Below are 18,253 nucleotides of genomic sequence, written 5' to 3' on the forward strand. Positions count from 1 at the left end.
TGTTGGTGATGTATAGGCTAGAGCAACCTATGGGCTGCTTCTCTCGTATTCCAACTGTCAAATAGTTTCCAAGAGACTCTGCAAGCTTAGGATAGCTGGAGCATAGCTGACTTTAACCACCACCTGTGCCAGCACACTTCCTTTGTATGTTGCAGAATTCTCAACTGACTACATCTTTCTGGCCTTTACCATCAGAGTGTTACAAAGGGTCTGGAATGCAGTGCAGAATCTGTACCAATGATTTTATTTAAAAGACCATATGCTACAGACCTAAAAATAGTGAGTTGGCATAGTCTATATTTTGTTGTTAGAGGAAACAGTTGGGAACAATATGTGTTAAAGTTAGATGGAAAAGCATCAAAATAATTTTCTTGCTGTCGTGGAGAACACCACTGACATTAGTTTCCTATAACAACACTGGGTTGTCCTGTATAACCTGAAATCTCTGAAAAAGTGAATATGCAGTGGGTAAAATGAAGTTTTAAAATACATGCCCTTTTGTTTTTCTTTGTCAGCATGCGTATGCTCTAGAACTGCTATCTGAACAGTTACATGAAGGAGCCAAAGCCCTTGATGTAGGATCTGGAAGTGGAATTCTTACAGCATGTTTTTCGCGGATGGTGAGCAACCTGTTTTAACCACTTGAACCAACAGAAATTTTTCAGTCTGGATAAATATTTCATGTTGTTCTGGTTAAATTTAAAAGAAAAAATAACAGTATAAATGTACAATCTCTTGATTTCTAGCAGCTGAATCTTTCTTTAGGAAACTGGAACCATTTAGGAACGATTGAAATTTCCCTACCATATCAGAAAACTGAACATGTAGTTTAGTATCCCGTTGTGATGATGGTTAACACCAAATATTTCAGAATAAGGCGCAGTAAATCTCACAGTGGACAACCAAGGAATAACCTGAAGGGAAGTTTCTTCCTAACCCCAGTCAGTTAGCAGTTGTCTTATAGTCTGAAGTATGAGGGTTTACTCCTGGGGGAATTCTGTGCCACTGTGCATGCACAGAATTTGTGTCCCGCACAGATTTCTTTGCTTCCCTGCAGAAAAATGACTTTCTGATGGGGATGCAAAGGGAAGCCACAAGAGCGGTCACATATCCCTTCTCAGCAGCGTGGGCGCGTCATTTTGGGTGCCTGGAGCACCTGGTGGAGAGGTAAATCACTGCAGGAAGGAGGGGGGACCGGAGGATGGCCCGTCCACCCAACCCCCATGCATCCAGGCCCCCCCATACCTGGACCCCCTGTCCTTAACACCCCCACACCTGGGCCCTCCCCAGCCCCACCCTGGCTGATGGCTCCTACCCTGTGCCAGTCTCAGCTGCTAGTCCTGGCTGGGCTGGGGCTGAGGGAGGAGCACACTTTCCCTGCATGAAGCGGCCTGGGCCAGCTCAGACTCACCCCCAGAAACCTCCCCTGGCTCTGCACTCCCCCCCCCCCCCCACCCCGCTTCCGGGTGCCACTGCTCCTCAGTCACTGGGGGAAGGGTCACCGTAAGGGGAGCTGTTCCCCCTTCCGACCAACGCCCATGTATCCGGACTTTCCCCATGCCTGACCCCAAGCTCAGACCCGCCCCCCCCTTGCATCTGAACCCCCCCCCCCCCCAGACACCCTGATGAGTCCCACCCCTATGCACCTGGACCACCCCACGAGCCCCCCACATACAGACTGTCACCCCATGAGCCCCAATCAGCTGCATCAGGATCCCCCTGCTGAGCCACCAAGACCCACCCCCGCCATGCCCCAGACCCCCACATCCTCCTGCTTCCTCCCGCTGAGGCTCAACCACACTCACCTGGACCCCCCTTGCAGAGTCCCATAGACCCTGCACCTGGACTCCTTCACTGAGCTGCCCGCATCTATTTTGCCCCACACAGAACCCTCTCGTCACACACCTGGATCCTCCACACTAAGCCCCTCCACACTTGGATCGTGCCGGACAGGGCTGGCCCTAGACCAAATGGTGCCCCAGGCGAGGAGCATCTTCAGCCCCCGCCTCCATTTATTAAACTTTAAAATACCTTATTTTTTTATTGCATTTGTAGCCCATTTCATGTCTTTGCACGATTTGCATGCATGATTTATCTGTTATATAAGATGATAAATTTGTGCGTTAGGATATGTAATTCTGTATTTATTTGTCATATATAAGCAAATACAAATTTTGTTTTCTCTAAGCTTATACAAACTTTTAAATTTCAGAATAACTGAAATGTACTAACATCAAGAAATTGAACTGTGCACCAACATTGGGTGTACCAGTATTAAATAGTGTTACAGTAGGTGACAGCCTTAGAATGTTAACCCTAGTTCTTTAGTTCAGAAGGTCGCTTTTCTCACCTTTGCCCTCGTGAAGTGAAGCACAGCGTCAGAGAGATTCAAAGACTGGCCAGTGGAATTTTCAAGCGATAAAATAGCAAGCTATGTCAGTCTCTCGTCAGCTTTGTTGATCGAAGATTTGTTTTAAAGAGACTGAGCTTTGTAAAGCTGCGCTCATCACTCACGGCTGTGACTGGCAGCATGAGCAGAATATCAAAGCTATCTATGCCTTTGGAAAAGTGTCCTTCAGCTCTGCATCATGTGAATGAATTGGAAAACTTGGAGTGGAGAGCGCTTCCCGTGTGGCAAAATGTGATGGATGTTGTTCAGTTTGACCGAGGTCTTTATCGTTGACGTCCAAACATTCCCCATATGTTAGTGTCCAGTGAAGGTCTATATAATTGTTCGAGTATGTTCCTGTCTGCTGTTGCTAGCTTACTAAGGTCATACAAAAAACCCCAGGTCTTTTTGTGGTGCTTCATTTGTCCAAATCTTTCTTCAGTAGACACTTGAGTAATGTCGACCATCGAGCAAAAAAACTTCCTCTTGAATTTTTCTTCTGAGCTTCTCATCAGCTCACCTATGTAACATCCAGTTTACCTTCTTTATACTGTTCATTAATGTACATACTACTCTTATGTCCCCTCTTATTAATCTCCTCTCTAAACGAGGTAGTGTCTTCATATGGACATTCTGTGCTTCTAATAACCTATTTCAAACCCCTCTATTTCATCTATATCCTTTTTTGAGATAAGGTGACTAGAACTAAACACACTGTTACCTGATGGGGGCATGTCTGTGACTCATGTAATAGTATATTATCAGTTCCACTCCCTCTGTATCCTAACCTTTTCGTTTGCTTTTTTGATTGCTGCTGTGTTTAAGTTCTTCACTCACCTCTCTGTGGTGACACTTTCTTTGAGAAGTAAGTTAGTTTGGAATCCAGCAGTCCGTAAGAGTACAAGGAATAATTTGCATTAATGCACATAGTCTTTGTTTCCCATCACCAAGTCATCTTTGGTTAATCTGCTATTCTTCTACTTCATAGTTAAACTGGGTGCAAGTGTTATGCTGTGATTGGGTAATAAATTGTATTAGGTTTTTATCTTTAAGTTAAATTTAAAAAAAACCTTAGCTTCTATTAACAATTTCTATTTCCTATCGTCCACTAATGGCTAATTAAGTTGTTTACTCCCAGTCAACCAAAACCAGACTTTGTTGGTGTGTACAACTCAGTAGCTAATAATTTAAAACTACAATGCCCAAGTGGTCATTTTTTGTGTTCGGAAGGAACAAGACTTGTGAACCAAATCTTCAAAAGAGATGACATGAAAAAGAAGTCAAATTATGGCTTGTCTTGAAGATGTGTGGAATCTTTATGCCTAACATTGCTTTTTTCTCTCCTGTTACACTGATGTGCTGTTAAGATTTTTTTGTTCTGTACAATGTTAGCAGATTAATATGTTTTTTTTGTTGGTGTTAAATCCTGAAGAGTGTGTGAAAATAGTATCCATTGCATAGCTGTGGCCCTAACTTCTCCTTCAAATGTTGGCAACAACAACAAAAAAGACTTCCTGAGATGGCCTTCTTGTGAGGGAACTGTATCTGCTAATGATGGGCATATCAAATGTGTCTACTGTCTCAGGGAGTCTCTCACCCCTGGAAAATATGATTTTCAAATTTACATCCTGGACCCACAAGGACAGAGAAACAAAGTTGCCAGTCTTTCTGTTAAATAAATCTATGGAACTGGCATTGGATCCTGGCTGTCTGAATCCCCCTGTACACTCCTCTCCAAAAAGTGCAAATGCGGACTTACTGCATGAAACGTTGTTTTCTAGTCAAAGTTGATGAAAATGGAGAAGAGGCACTGCGTAGACAGTGCATGGAGTTGTAGTTGAAGATCACTTTCTAACTCTGGGGAAGCAATCTCCTCCCCTCCACCATTCTTCTGAGACTTTGTGCCCCATGTGGCTACCACATAAGCTTTGAATGGCCTGCAGCACTGAGGACCCGGTGCTGTCTCAGAACCCTGAGGAGACACTGAGGCTTGCACCATCAAAATCCTCACCAGTGCAGGATACAGCACTGACTGCTTCCCGACCACTACCAATGAAGTCACACGCAGCACTAGTACATCCTGCATCCCATACTATGCCACTAGCGCTGATGGTAGAATCAGGAGTCTGACAAGAGTTGGTACTGTGGGGGGGGGGGCTCGAGGGGGTGGGGGAGAGGGGCCTGACATGTAGTGGCACTGAGAGACTTCCTGGTTCTGTGGGAACTGGAGTCGCTGCTCCTTTCAAATTCATTCTCCCTGGCAGTACCAGGACTCTTCGATGTGGCACTGAGCACCTCATCCTTCGCAGGTACCCTGGTTCCCAGTCCATACCCCTCCATGCCCATATGGCCCAATTGGGTTTGGTTGTCTCATGGGAGGCAATACTTCCTAGAATAGGCCGCATGTGCCTGAAGCTCATTCATTCAAAGTGAGTGCTACTCAGGTGGCACCTGAACCCCCAACAGCTCAGGTCTGCATCAATAAAAACAGGAGGAAACTGTTCTTCCCCCATTAACACCCATAGGACCGGTCACCTTGTCATTCTCCTTTCTGGATGAAGCAGAAGTTCTCTCTGTCAGGCTGTCTGGAGCAGCTCACAAGTGTGAGTGCCAACCTCAGGGCAAACTATCCAGGAACAGAGCACAAACTCCCAACGGGTTGTATGTTCTGTAATTAGATTTCACCAACCAAATAACAAGTGTGAACTTCTAAAGCACTATATAAGCCTTAACATGGAGTCACAGACAGTCCCCTTCAGTACTCTGGTCTGTCTTGCCACACAGGCAAGCTTGCCTTTGTGATTGGTGGTCCCTTACACCAAAAATCTCAACAATATCACGTTACTCTCAGTCCCAAAGGACCAGTTACTTACCTCAAGTCAAGTGCACTCTAGCTCTCTTATCAAAGACAGTGCTTGTAGCCTGTCCTATAATAAACTATCTAAAGGTTTATAACTATGAAAAGAAATAAGTTATTTACACACAAATGAGATCCAGTCTTAGCAGCTATCATCTTTAGGAAGCTATAATATGCAAGCTTTATATGTCCTTTGGGCTAACCCAAGCCAGATAGCTGGGGACCCCTTCTTTATGCTTAGAAATCTTTGCTCCTCAGAGTTCAAGCAGCATAGGGATAACAGTTTCTTCTTAATAGGCATTTTTATTCCCTTTCCCCAGCATTCAAGCTGTGATGGGATGGGATGAGGGCTTGTGTTTTGTATCCTCTTCAGGGGCGTCGGGGAAGCAATGACTGAAGTCTTTTGTACACAGTGGCTTGTTTGATGTCTGTAGACCTTTTGTTGCGGAGGAGATAACCTCTTGTGGTGAACTAGTATTTCATACTTGGTAATGCTTTTCCCCTGACTTGGTGGATTTACAGTTTTAGTGAACATTTTTATAGTTAGAGCAAATATTTAAACATTAATTTATAACATGGGATATATATATCATAAGTAGGATTAATAGATGTAGCATCATACAAGCATTCCATAAAGTCAAAATACTAAGCACATTCTTAACTCTAATATCTAATTTTAACTCTAATTTTAATAATACTAACACACAGGTGACCCAGATTGATATCCAGCTATACATTCGTCAGTGTTCAGTGAGGCCTGGGGCCTTGACTTGAGCTGTCACCAGGTCTGCCAGCATCAGTGTGAAGACAGATAAAGCCCTTCACGCTTTAAAGGATTTGAGGGTGATTTGAGGGTGCAATTCCTCGGGGTCTGTACTCTGTGGGCTTGTCTACACCGGCACGCTAAATCAGCGCTGCTGCGGTTGATGCAGTGGTGTTGATTTAGCGGGTCTGGTAAAGGCACAATAAGTCGATGGCGGAGCGCTCTCCCATTGACTTCAGTACTCCATCTTCCTGAGAGGCAGAAGGTAAGACAGCGGGAAAGCGTCTCTCGCCGACATAGCACGGTATAGACATCGCATTAGGTCAGTGTAAGCTATGTTGCTTGGGGGTGTGTGATTTTTTTCACACCCTCCTAAAGTGACTTGACTTAAGTGGTAATGTAGACCAGGCCTGTCTCTTAGTAGGAAGCATTTCAGACAGCAGCTCCCCAAAGAACAGTCTCACTGTTCTTCTACCAGAGGTCCTCAGAGCCACTCAGGAAGACACAACTCTTCCACAGGAGGAGAGTGTCTTCCTCAGTGACTCAACTGTTTCACGCTTTCTCAAAACACCAATTTTGATCAGTTCTTTGGGAGATATGGACCCATTTCTCCAGAACCACAGCCAACTCTCCCCTTTGGGAATCACCTTTCTCTTTTTTTTTGTGCTACCTTGGACCAGTGGCTGGATACCATTGCCGTAATGTTGGGTTACTGTACACAACTTCTTCTGGTGCCTATCCGCTAAACACTTCTTCCCCATTGCTCTTCAGGGACCACTCTCATGAGGATCTTCTGCAATAAGAGATCCCCTCCTTTCTCCTGGAGCACTAAAGCATTTCCTGCCTTAGTACTGGGGAAAGCGTTTCTCCAGCCTATACATCCTCATCCAAAGAAGAAAGACTGATTGTGACCCATCTTGATGTGAGACAGCTAAACAAATTTATTTGCAAGCTAAAGTCCAGGATGGTAACCCTTGCCTTGATTATTCTCACTCTGGATCTAGGAGACTTGTTTGCATCTCTCCAACTACACCTTGCTGCTTGCAGGGATGGCTGAGGTTGGTATACTTCCCAGGCAAATATCACCTGGATATGGTCCTGTCCATGTCCCCCTCCTGGCCCAGTAATCTCTAGCATGATAGAAAGACCTAATGTCTGTCTACAGGGCAATTCCCTTCACACCTCCCCTTTCATCCTGAACAGTAGTGACAGAGGTATTGCACTTTGGCTGGGGAGCACATGTTGAAGGACCTGCTTGCACAAGGTCAGTGGACATCCTAAGAGAGACAAATGCACATCAACCTCCTAGAGCTTAGGGTAGTCTGAAAGGCTTGTGAATCTTCCCTGACTCTCATTAGAGGTCAAAACATTCAAATATTGATGGACAATACCTACACCATGTGCCAGATCAACAAGTGAGGGAAGGGCCAAGTCTTCCCCATTGTGTCAGGAAGCTGTCATGTTTTGGAACTGGTGAATCAGAAATCAAATTTCTAGCTTGCTTGTCCACTTGCTTGGTCTGCAGAACACGGTAGCGGACGCTTCTTATCAAATTGAAAAGTTGAACACCTCATTCTCCGTGACATCTTCTCAGAGGAGCGCCATTCTCAAATAGACCTGTTTGTGAGACAAGATGACAAAGTGCCACAGCTTCTGTTTACAAGGAGAACTGAGCCTGGGCTCCCTGCCGGGTGCCTTTCTGATCCTGTAGATAGGGAGGCTTATTTTACACTTTGCCTGTGTCGCTCTATTCCCAGTTTGCTCTGCAAGATCAAACAGATCTCAGTGAGACTGATTTTAATTTTCCAACCTGGCCCAGACAATTCTGGTTCCTGGCTGTTCAGAGGCGCTACTGCTGGTAGCTGTTGTTGCATGCCTAGGGAAAGATCCTACACCCAGTCTTCTATCCCACGGCCTGGCTACTGGATGGATATTAAGCATAGAACATTGTTACTTCTCTCCTACTGGAGGCATCCTAGTTTAATAGTAGCAAGGTCTCTAGAGGACAGATTTACTGGATGAAGTGGAAATCTCTGAAGCCTTGGTACTGATTGTTTCAATTTTAACAGATAATTCTAGACTGTCTAAACCTATCTCTAAGTTCAATGAAAGTACACTTGGCAGTGATCTCAGTGCATCATGAACCTTTAGAGGGTCAGTCTTCCTTGTGGCACCTGACTGTCATAAAATTTCTGAAGGACTTAGTAAGAGTGTTTCCACCTATCAAGGAACCAGTGTCTCCATGGGATCACAACCTCATTGTGACCTTGCCTAGACTATTATTTTAAGACATTACATTAGCACATATAAACAAACATGTTTAAAGGTCTAGTGTAAGCCTTGATCAGTTTAGCACATATTAAAGTCTGTATCCTTTTACACTAACATATGTTAATATTTTAAGTCCGTGTGCTAATATTATACCTTTTTAAGGACTTGTCTACATGGGGAAATTGACATATCTATAGAGCTATGCTGGTATAACTTCCCACGTGGACACCCTCTACTCTGGAATAAAATAAAATAAAAATAAAATGATTCCAGAATAATTACTCTACTTTAGGAAGACACTTTTATTCAGGAATAGTGTCCACACCAGGAAATTGTACTGCCATGGCTATAGCAGAATAATTATTCCACTGTAGCTATGCCGCTCAGTTTCCCCATGTTGACAAGTCCTAAATCCTCAACAGCTACATGTCACTGGATCAATGGAACTCCAGATCTCAAGAGTGAGACTTACGAGTGCAGGTGACAAAGCTTTAGGCCCATGACTGTCATCCTGGTCTCTTTCAGAAGCAAGCTCAATAAAGAATCTCGGGACTTTAGAGAAAAATGCAAAACCTATTGCTTCAACATGGCTTTTCTGCAATAACCCTATAAAAAAGAAAAACATTCTTTCAACTGGGGGAGTAGAGAAACTAGTATATGTTAGACTTAATAAATTTGTGGGATGCTCAGATACCATGATTACTGTCTTGTTTGGTAAATTTAGATAATAGTAGAACCACAAAATCAGATTTAACCAACCTCTTGTAGCTTTTGGTTTTGAATTAAAATTGTTCTCTAGAAAGTCTTAATCTTCCAGGAAAGATACTGGACATAGCAAAATGAGGTTAGAAATTAAACCTTGTTCTTGAAATTCTTGCTGCCAATAGTAGATGATATGGTTGTGTATGGTAGGACTTTAGCTGTTTAATAGTGAAGGGAAAAATCTGTATTAATGCTCTAAGATACCAAACTTAAACAAAACCACCTTTAAAAAATCTTTTTTTAAAAAAAAAGTAGCTACAACTAAGAAATTAACTGATAAAACTGTTGGCACACTTCTTATATTGTGCACTGGTTCTAGAAAACAGAATTTAGTGGTTCTGAGCAGAAGCTTTATTAGGATTGGGGTAATGCTTTACTAACTGAGCAGACTTAATTAAAGAAGTGAACTCAGAAAATGGAAATCATGACATTTAAAATAAAACAAAACTAGCAAACTATTCAACTGTATGATTTTCTTCCAGGTTGGTCTCCAAGGACGAGTTGTAGGAATTGATCATATCAAAGAGTTAGTAGATGACTCAATAAATAATGTCAAAAAGGATGATCCTACATTACTGTCTTCAGGAAGAGTGAAACTGATTGGTGAGCATCAAAGACTGTGGTATACTTATTAATTAAATTAATATTCTGACTAAAAGCTGACTGCAAATTACCTGAATTTGGAAACCTGATTGGTTTAATTTCTTTGAGGAAGATTTTCAGACACAAAGGGCGTTAGGTGCCTGACTCCAGTTGAAAATTTGAAGGTTTAACTCACCTTTTAGGCCTTTGAAAATCCTTCCCTTTGTATGATTTTGATTTTTCTAGCATTTAAAAAACAAAAAACAGTCAGTGCACTGAATGCACTTTTCTGACATAATAGTGTATTCCTGTAGTAAAACAAAAACTGAACAAGAATTCACTTAAGTGTAACGCTTTTTAAAACCAAGCCTGTATTTACCACTTCTTTGTATGTGTGAATGAGCTTGCTTACAAAATTAGAGCATTATAGTACAGGCACTCTGTGCTTGTGCAGTAATAGTTGAAAGACTTACTGGCCAAAAATAAAAAAGTACTAGAATAGTAAAGTGCACTAATTAATTTAATCAGCTCAACTAGTTCTAAAATGTACTGTCAGTGTCTGTATTTTGTAGGAATTGGTAATATAAATTGATACCAAGGCAGTATAATTAAATCAGTGTAAATGAGGGCCGAATGCCCAATCATAATGTTTACTAAACTACAAATCTGAATTTAACTATTGCGATGGAAATATAGCAAGGAAAAAGCACGGTCTCAATTATAAAAAATATATTATATGTGTGTTAAATGGTTTGGTGCTGGGTCACTAGGTGCTTCTGTAAGAAAATTGCTAGTAAACTATTCACCTTACACTTACTATTTCTACTCAGCCCCTGTAGCTGAAGTACTCTCCAAAAATTCTGACTTTTGTTTCTCTTCTCCAAAAAGTGGAGACATTCCAGATTTTTTCCAAACTAGAGAAATTATGTGCTAACCACCATGTGGTTGCCCTATGACAGCATGCCTATAGATTCACCTTGCTTCCATATACAAATGCTCCCCGTGGTGCATCACCAATTCATTTAGATGTTCTTCAACCAAGGTTAGTTGTGGTATTAACTTTCACCATGGTAATCTCCATTGATACAGTGCCAGAGTGCACAGATATCACTTTTGTAATAGCCTTAAGAGTGCTAATAGTTTTCCCATTATTGTCATACAGTGCATCAGTTGCTGCTTAGGTGGCCTATCTGGTCTGTTTTTTGCACTCCACTGCACAGGTGTCGAGTTCCTTGGAATTCACTTAACTATGTGAATATGGTGATGTACCACTCGATGCAGCTCAGCTATATGTTTTCACGGTATCCAACATCTTTTGTTTCTGCACCTCACTGGTTCTGTCACCAAAATATCTCCTAAGAAGACTATCCTACTAATGTGCTGCCAGCTATGCCAAAGCCAGTTTGCAGGCTCTGGGGTCCATTACTGGAGATCTAAGGCCATCTAACTGTCATACGTAACTGCATGACTAGTGGTCAAATGACTGGTAGTGATGGATGGTGCTATGAGATAGTTAAAGGACTGTTGGCTTATAATGAGCCCCAGGAAAACAATCAATCACTCAGGGTAGAAAATGTGCCCATTGTATGATAATCTGGACCCGTTATTTTGGCTTCTACCAACTACCTAGTCCATTTTTTTGTTATAGATAGTACAGCAAGTCTTGGCAGTCAAATTATGAGGGACATGGGGAAACACAGACTCTATGAAATGGGTGTACTTAAAAATAAATAAATAAATAAACCAAGTCAGCAGATGTTTGATATAATGCTGGGATTTTGGGATCTCTTTGGGAGAGACCCAGGACTCCAAGGCCATGGATACAGTAGAGAAGATGGTGGTTGGTGGTGGTTACATTGTAATGAATTCAGAAAACTGGACAGTTAGTGCTAGTGGAGAGTCAGTCTTCTGGAATATACTCCACTGCTACATCATAGCTGCCTTAAGTACTCCATGACTGCTTATCAAAAGTGCCAAAATAAATGTTTCTTGCCAAGCAAGGAACAAGAGCTAAGTGTTTACGTTGGCCTCAGAACGACTTATAAATGGTGTCAGCATTGCCAGTGGACTTGTAGCATTGTCTCACATTATTTGAATTTGACTTTGACCCACCACAATTTCCACAGGGCTTCCAGAAGACCTTTTTGAAATCTCAAAGGTCTGTGCTGATAATTATAGGATAGGTACCCAGAGGGCATTGCAACTACAGTGCAAAAAGCATATAGTTTTAGTGTGGAAACAGGGCAGAATTACTACTTTCATGTACCCAAAACAGAATGGCTAGTGTGGACATGGTGTAGTTATTTGTAACAGTTCAAGTCTCTAATGTAGACAGGGCCCCAAATAGCTAACCTAAATTGGATATTCAAGTAGGAGCCTGGGCAAGGTAGAGGTTGGTGTGAGTTAACTTTTTTTGTTTTGTTTTTTTGTTTTGTAAAATGTGTGTGGTGAAAGGCATGTTTCATCCCTCAGTTACTTTTAATATTCTTCACATTGCCAGAGCTCCAGATTGACTGATAGCGAACTGAGCACACTGCTTCTATAGAGCTTTCAGGTGCTCCAGCCCAGAGACTGAGCCCAAACTCAAATGTGAACTCTTGTTTCCCATTGGGCATTGAATTAGGGAGTCAGGCCAGCCCTGGTTAACTTCTGTACTCATATTAAATACACAGTGAAATGCTGACTGCAGAAATCCAAATGTTTCTAAATTTCTTTGGAAGTAAAATTTACAGATGCTCTATTGTGTTGCTTAAATAAAAAAAAAAACTGTATTAAAAATATCAGTTGCAAATCCAAATACCAATATTTGAAATATTAGTTATTCTCAAGGAAAATGTTATAACCTTTGATTAGAAGGTGAAAAAATGATTCATAAAATGATGGTACTCCACTCTTAAATAGTAGAAAATATAAAACCTCTATCTGATGTGGTGGCATCCATATTCTCTGTAGTCTGGATGCGCCTTATTTCCATTTTTGTATTATATCACAACCAGTTAACTTCTTTTAGCAAATGGATTACTTTCTTAATTTATATTAAACATCCTGTGGTTTCTAGTGCTCCAACAGTTCTTCAGATACTGTGGTGTGTGTGTGTGTGTGTGTGTATTCTTCATTGATTGAAGATACTACGTACATAATGCAGTTAAATACGACATTAAAAAGTGACTTGTCACACATTCATATGACAATTCAGTTTTGTCCAGAACTTCAGTTTAAAATGGAGGTTGGCCCCTTATTTGCAGCTGAATATAACTTGAAAATTTTCAGCTCAGCTGTTGCGCATCCTTATGAAAGGGTTAAAAGGTTTTGCTTTCTTGCAGTGGGGGATGGAAGAATGGGATATCCAGAAGAAGCTCCCTATGATGCTATTCATGTCGGAGCTGCAGCCCCGGTTGTGCCCCAAGCAGTAAGCCTTTTATGTTTTGTGTGTGATTCATTAATCTCTCTATATTAGCTTCTTAATTAAAATGCTGGCAGATTTATATAGTTGGGATATCCACAGGCATAGTGACTCTTTAAAAAAAAAAAAAAATCCCTTTCATTAATCTTCCAGTCAACATTAAGGTGTTGCATGTTGTAATACTTTTTCCCTAAACAAGAATATTTTAAAAATGGGTTTTCCATGTATTGGATTTTTGTTGTTTTTGTTTTGAAATTTTTTCGTTCAATAAACTAATAGAGCCGCTTGGTTTTTATCAGCTATTAGAGTGTAAAGTTTAAATACTTGTCTGGTTCCTTGCTTCCTGGGTTGGAAAGGATTGAGAGTGTTGTGGAGGGTAACGTGCCCTGCCCTTGTTGGGAAAGGGGAGTGACTAAGGAGTGACGTTTATGGCCTTAAAAAGAAGTCCACCATCATTTCTGGCAAGAACTGAATGAGACAATACCCAGACTTGAGTGAGTATAAATGGTGGGAATTAGGGTTCTAAAAGGGAAACTTTTCTCCAAGAGAGTGGTGAGAAGTGGCGGAGTTAAACACTGATCTAATATGAGCTTCGTAAAGGTAGTGGTATATTAAGTGCTAGTTAAGACTTTCAGTTTTAAATTATTGAAAATCCCTGTAAACTGCAGTGAATGATGCTGTGGAACTTTGAGTTTTAGGGTGTTGTGGGGAAGTTAGCCACCACAAGATGTTGATTGATACTTTTGCAATGGAATGCTATGTGTTGGCAGTTGGGAATCTTAAATTTTTTACCTTTATGCAACAATGGAATTGTGCAAAAATGCATAGTTTACTATTTTAGTAAAATGCTTCCATTCAAACTTTGTAAGAAACTTCTTCGTTCCATCATTTTACAGTGAAAATTAGACACTTCATCCCTATTGCCATTTCTGCTAGAAACCTGTTGTGCTCAGAAAAATAGCACATTCCCTCAACATTGAAAGAGGTGATATTTTATGGAAGAAAGGCTGTTGTGCAAGAATTGCCAAGTAGTTAAATAGTGAGACTATCCTCCTGTAATTTACCGTTTTATTTAAATATTTTGCTTTCTGGGATAACTTTGTAAGTCAAGATCAAATGGTCATGATGGCTCAACGAGGTCAGCAGCCCTACAGAGTTAGGCTATTGCTACATTACAGAGCTTACAGCGGTGCAGCTACATTGATGCAGCCCCTGCGAGTGGCAGCGACTGTGTTGGCGGGAAAATCTCTCCTGCCGACATAGTGCTGTCCACACTGGCGATTAGGTCAGTGTAACTTGCGTATCTCAAGGGGGAGGCTTACTCACGACCCTGAGTGACATAACTTATACTGACCTACGCTATAGTATGTACATAGTCTTAGGCTGTACCTTGTTCTGACTCAATAGCAAATAATGAGCTGTTAAGTTTAGAAAATTAGGCTATGTCTACACTGGCACTTTTGTCGGCATAACTTAAGTCACTCAGGGATGTGGAAAAAAAAGTGACAGAAGCACCAGTGTGGACCAACGCTGTGTCGGTGGGAGATGCTGTCCCGCCGACATAGCTACTGCTGCTCATTGGGAGTGGTTTAATTATGTTGATGGGAAAGCTCTGTCCTGTTGGCATAGAGTGGCTACATGGGAGATCTTACAGCGGTGCAGCTGCATCGGTACATCTGTGGTGTTGTAAGCTCTCTAGTGTAGACATGGCCTTAGTAATGAGTCTGCTACAGATTACCATTAAACTTAGTTGTTCAGGTAAATTTTCTGCTCTTATGAAGAAACCAGAATTACAAAAACACAACTAACTACAAGTGATTATTTTATTTGCAGCCTGGATAACTGATAATCAGTTAATTACATTTCAGGCAATTATTATAAATGGTCTAAAATATCAGTAGTTGTATCATCCCATTCAAATACAGTTTGATTAAAAAATAGATTTTGGCTGTGTAACTCAGGCCATTATCTATTGCATAACAGTTGAAATAGTTTTTTATGTATGCAGTTTGATTAGCCATGATAAAATATTGTAGAACTGTTTACTTGGAGAAGCCAGACTTTATTCACTGCACAAAGATGGATTGCTATACATATATACTCTAATAATCTTTGTATGTTGTGTTCTAGCTCATAGACCAATTAAAACCTGGTGGAAGATTGATATTACCAGTCGGCCCTGCAGGTGGAAACCAGATGCTGGAACAATATGATAAACTAGAAGATGGCAGTGTCAAAATGAAGCCTTTGATGGGAGTGATATATGTGCCTTTAACAGATAAAGAGAAGCAATGGTCCAGGTGGAAGTGATTTTCTGTTCCACTTTCTTCTTCCACAGATACACGCATACAAGGTGAAAGGGTGTGGATTTTAAGCAGATAGACTGCAAGGGCTGCCTTTGCTGCTGTCACTGCTTTGTGCTCTTCCATACCATGGAAAGTCACCTTCTCTGTATTGTTACATCACTATGAGGAGGTTCTGCTAAGTTTCTGAGTAAAGTTAAAAGCAGAAAAAAATGTTGCATGGGTTGTGCTTTGTTTCATTTGAACGCATGGCTTCTTGAGGTTTTTTGTTGGTGCTGAAGAGTGTTATCGACATAGTTTTGAACACAACACTTCCTAAAATTTAAACATCTCATCAGTTATAACTTTTTTTGCCAGATTTACAGAGGTAGCTAAGATAAAATATAAAAGGATACTTGAGATGAACTGTGAGTTTGTTTGCACTATGCTTCATAGAGCTACTATGTTTTTATCAAGTAGATCTACTTGTAATAGGTCAGGAAATAACTGAGAAACTTATACTTTTACTGCAAATTTATTCAAGACTTCATAAGTAAAGAAAGTCCTTCAGGATCCTTATTAGGAATCAGTATAGCTAATCTTCTAAATGAATACCTAATTTCCTGGGCCTAAAAATAATAGAGAGGGAAGAGACTATAATAACCAAATGGTTGTTTTAATGGTGTTCAAAAGATCCTGTTTTAAACATACCCGACTAAAGTTTGTCATGTCACTTGGGCATATTATATTCTCTAATTCAGCAAGCTGCCAATTTCGCATCAGTTCTAAATAAGTCTTTTTTAGGAGAAGACAAATGAATGTTTGTTGTTGGCTCCCTGATCCAGCAAAGACACAACACAGCTGTCATCTTGAAAAACATACCAGGCATTAGTATGCAAATGAATAAACCAGCAGTCCCCCTTTGCCTCCTGAATAGAAACACTTGTGACTGTGTTAGCTTCATTAACTGAAGTGCACACATGCACACTGAGCTCTGCAAATAACTTTCAAGCTGTTTGACTTTTTAATTGTGTTCGATAAACAATTTTTTTCGTTACTCTCAAGTATCTATAGCATGTACTGTAAGTGCTTTGACATCTAGCATTTAAGTTTTAGAAATGTCTATAAAAATAAAGCAGTTTCATTTGACTGCAGCTTATTGAAGCCTCACTTCAATTTTTGACAGATTACTCCATATTTGACACTTATAGTAAAGCACTGAAGAGTGAGTTTAATGAGTTAGTGTCTAGCTAATAGCTTGTAAAACTAATTTAACACTAATTCCTTGTCCCAGCAGGTACCCAGTGCTCTGTTAGTACTGTACTGATGGGTTTCCTGCTTTTGTCCCATGTTTTGGAAGTTTCCTTTTTTGCCACCTCCCACTGTTGGAATGTAAAATTTGGCTGGCTGTGATTTTAAAGTAGCACCTACTTAAATTACAGGTTTCAGAGTAGCAGCAGTGTTAGTCTGTATCCATAAAAAGAAAAGGAGTACTTGTGGCACCTTAGAGACTAACAAATTTGTTAGTCTCTAAGGTGCCACAAGTACTCGTTTTCTTTCTACTTAAATTAGGATCTCCCTTTTGTTTTATCTTCAGAGGACTTCAGTTACTAGTAATATGTTTATATGAAGAGATAATTTAGAAGGATTTAGGGGATAATAAGGCCATAAGCACTAAATGGTTCGAGTCTGTATAGCAGCCTTGGCTTTGTTTTGTAGTTAATGTATTTTGATGGAAATAAGCATTCTAGACTTTTAAAGAATTCACATTCAAAACTGAATAACTCATAAATGAGAAATAAAACCATGAGACAGTTTAATTTCCTGCTAACTGAGTGACAGCAAAAGTGACTTCAGTGGAGTCAGGATTTCACCCCAATTGTGCAACGTGTTTAATTACCTTTTCTGAAAAGGTTAATAATTTTACATCCGTCTCTGGTTAGAGAAAGATGTTGATGATTGTCAATGCCTCAGTGAGCCTAAGGGAATTAGGTGCCCAATTTCCATTGAAATTCAGTGGGATGTGTGTGTTTGATTCCCGTAGGCTCCTTACACTCGTGGGTGAGATTAGGATTTTCAATCAAGAGGAAGGGGAATCTCCACGGACAAAATACAGATTTTTTCAGTTTAATAAAAAACAGTGTCTTAAGCAAGCATACACATACTATATCTTGACAGGTCTAGTAGATGAAAACTGATTTTATAAAATACTGTATTTTGGGGCCAATTCAAATTGGCTTGGATATGAGCACTGTCACATGGATTGAACACTGGCTGAAGAGCTACAGACAAAGGGCAGTGATAAAAGGTAATGTTTCGGCCTGTGCGATGCTTCTAGGATGCTGCAAGTATGTGTGGGTCCAGTATTATTTATCATAAATAATCAAGAAGGGGGAAGTAATGACAATTTAATGAAATTTGCTCAAGATACTAAATTGGAAGGTGTTGTAAACATCAATGAGGACACAAATGCAAAGGGGTCTGAAAGGTTAGAAATAGGGCAGAAAAGAGTAATATTCAACTAAGAAAAATGCAAGATATATAGGGGGAAATAGTTAAACGTTCGGTGGTAGGAAGAATGGGAAAGCACTAGTATTAAATCATCAAAAGGTCTGAACTACAGATTTGAAAGAGAAAATGTATACCTTTGAAGCTTAATTTAGTTAAAATTCCTCCCAGCACATTTAGACAGATCATTAAATCCTCTGATTTCTCTTCCCGTAGACATCAAGGCTAGCTGCATCTCAGATTTCAGTTGTTTCAGGTCATTGTTGCCAACTGTCATGATACTTTGTGCTTTCCTTAAATCCCTAGCTGGGAGAATTGGGTTATTTCCTGATGATCTCAGTTTTCATTTAAAAAAAAATGTTTTTGGCCCTTATGGATGCAGACAAAAACTTGAAAACATGAACCATAAATACGCCTTTTTAGTGTTGGCAAGCAA

At 40.5% G+C, this 18,253-nt stretch overlaps 2 protein-coding genes across 6 annotated transcripts in view; one reads left to right on the plus strand and one right to left on the minus strand.

Annotated features, from left to right (window-relative positions):
• PCMT1 (protein-L-isoaspartate (D-aspartate) O-methyltransferase) overlaps positions 1-18,253 on the plus strand; it is a 52,446-nt gene that overhangs the window by 29,039 nt on the left and 5,154 nt on the right. For 2 of the 5 annotated variants that reach the window (XR_005224752.2, XM_037894970.2), the window contains exons 4-7: positions 516-620; positions 9,525-9,645; positions 12,948-13,033; positions 15,158-15,380. Coding sequence is in view for 4 of the 5 variants with exons in the window: in XM_037894970.2 (XP_037750898.1) it covers positions 516-620; positions 9,525-9,645; positions 12,948-13,033; positions 15,158-15,337 (492 nt within the window). In the remaining variant the exon portion in view is untranslated. Of the gene's footprint in view, positions 1-515; positions 621-9,524; positions 9,646-12,947; positions 13,034-15,157; positions 15,381-16,113; positions 16,480-18,253 lie in introns of those variants that run through there. The other 3 variants (XM_043543134.1, XM_043543133.1, XM_037894969.2) reach the window with 3 other exon arrangements.
• The window catches only part of LRP11 (LDL receptor related protein 11), a 55,076-nt gene continuing 38,970 nt past the window's right edge, over positions 2,148-18,253 (minus strand). Inside the window, exon 9 of the mRNA XM_043543132.1 lies at positions 2,148-3,279. Coding sequence (XP_043399067.1) covers positions 3,260-3,279 — 20 coding nt within the window. The 3' untranslated portion in view covers positions 2,148-3,259. The remainder of the gene's footprint in view (positions 3,280-18,253) is intronic.

Source organism: Chelonia mydas, chromosome 3 (assembly GCF_015237465.2).
Source record: "Chelonia mydas isolate rCheMyd1 chromosome 3, rCheMyd1.pri.v2, whole genome shotgun sequence".
Lineage (NCBI taxonomy): Eukaryota > Metazoa > Chordata > Testudines > Cheloniidae > Chelonia > Chelonia mydas.